Genomic DNA, 1,452 nt, shown 5'->3' on the forward strand with positions numbered 1-1,452 from the left:
ATTTAAGAGATGCAAATGCATGTACAAGTAAAAGAAAAACAAATCACATATTTTTTAAAAACAGTACAATTTAAATTATGTGGTAAAATATATAATTTATTAGAACTAAGCTGGAAAATAAATGTGAAGGTCAATGAAATCATGAAATATGAGGTAAAGTTCTCCTTTTTCAATTTAATTGGTGCATTTTAAGTGTATTTATTTATATGTATATTTGTATTTGTTTATTTATTTGATGGTCCGTTCATATATTACTGCATTTATTTCTAATTATGTCAGATTATTTTCTGCTTTCTCTGAATGCTTTTTTTAATTGAAAAGAAAAAAATACAACAATTGAGCAACAGTACATCCCCTCCACCCCCAGGGGGCCCCAGCACACAGTGAGAACTACTGCAGACGTGTACAGTTGTGTTCTGGTCCATTAATTAGCCTACAGCATTCAGTAATTTCTTCATAGTTGTGGCGAACTGAACTGGGTCTAAATTAATATGTTGGGAGGCTCATAATTTTGTATTAACACATTTTTCATGATACCTCAGTCTTCTCAGGAAGGCTGCCAAAATCTCACCCAGAAACAGTCAGCTGTTCCAGTGTTTAACCCTGACCGGTGGACACGCCTCTTGCCGTGTGTTCAGCCAATCCCGTCACAGAGTGGTCAGCATGCTGACCAATGAACGCAGCTGTTCACATGACTCCGTCTGCCGGCCGGCCGGCTCTGTTTTAACGTGAAGCTGCCAGAGATATGTGTCAGTTGTAGGTCTGTGAGGCACGGATAAGATCGAGAAAACACCAGCAGTTTTTTCTCTTCACAGCGGAGGATTTGGATTGAATGTTAAACATGACTTTTGAGGAACTAAGTGGAGATTACTCCCAGGAAAGGTAAACAACGGAAGCCAGGATTCCTGTTTGTTTATTTTCTGCAGAAACAGCTCGTGCCCAACTTTGTTGCACGCGACTTGTCTTCTTTGTGCTGCTAGCTAACATCTTAGTTTTAGGTGATTTTTAAAATGAACTCTCAGCTCGATATTAACAGTCTTAGATCGAGTTTATTCTGTTYTCATTAATGTTTTATTCCTTTGAGGGTAAACCTAAGCCTACTTCAGGTCCTGAGTTAAGTTGTTGAGATTCAGTAGTTAGCAAGAATGGCTGCTTACAGGAGAGAAATATATCTGACTCCAAGAGAATTAATCTGGGTTACAGGATGGATCATTATTAATCTGTGTTACAGGATGGATTATTATTAATCTGTGTTACAGGATGGATTATTATTAATCTGTGTTACAGGATGGATTATTATTAATCTGTGTTACAGGATGGATTATTATTCATCTGTGTTGCAGGATGGATTATTATTCATCTGTGTTACAGGATGGATACAGTGGTCATAGTTTTATAAATTATTATTAATCTGTGTTTCAGGATGGATTATTATTAATCTGTGTTACAGGA

At 36.8% G+C, this 1,452-nt stretch overlaps 1 protein-coding gene across 1 annotated transcript in view; it reads left to right on the forward strand.

Annotated features, from left to right (window-relative positions):
* The first annotated feature begins 733 nt into the window (after positions 1-733).
* The window catches only part of LOC106532660 (growth arrest and DNA damage-inducible protein GADD45 alpha), a 6,320-nt gene continuing 5,601 nt past the window's right edge, over positions 734-1,452 (forward strand). Inside the window, exon 1 of the mRNA XM_014028787.1 lies at positions 734-882. Coding sequence (XP_013884241.1) covers positions 833-882 — 50 coding nt within the window. The 5' untranslated portion in view covers positions 734-832. The remainder of the gene's footprint in view (positions 883-1,452) is intronic.

This window comes from Austrofundulus limnaeus, unplaced genomic scaffold (genome assembly GCF_001266775.1).
Source record: "Austrofundulus limnaeus strain Quisiro unplaced genomic scaffold, Austrofundulus_limnaeus-1.0 Scaffold806, whole genome shotgun sequence".
Classification (NCBI taxonomy): Eukaryota; Metazoa; Chordata; class Actinopteri; order Cyprinodontiformes; family Rivulidae; genus Austrofundulus; species Austrofundulus limnaeus.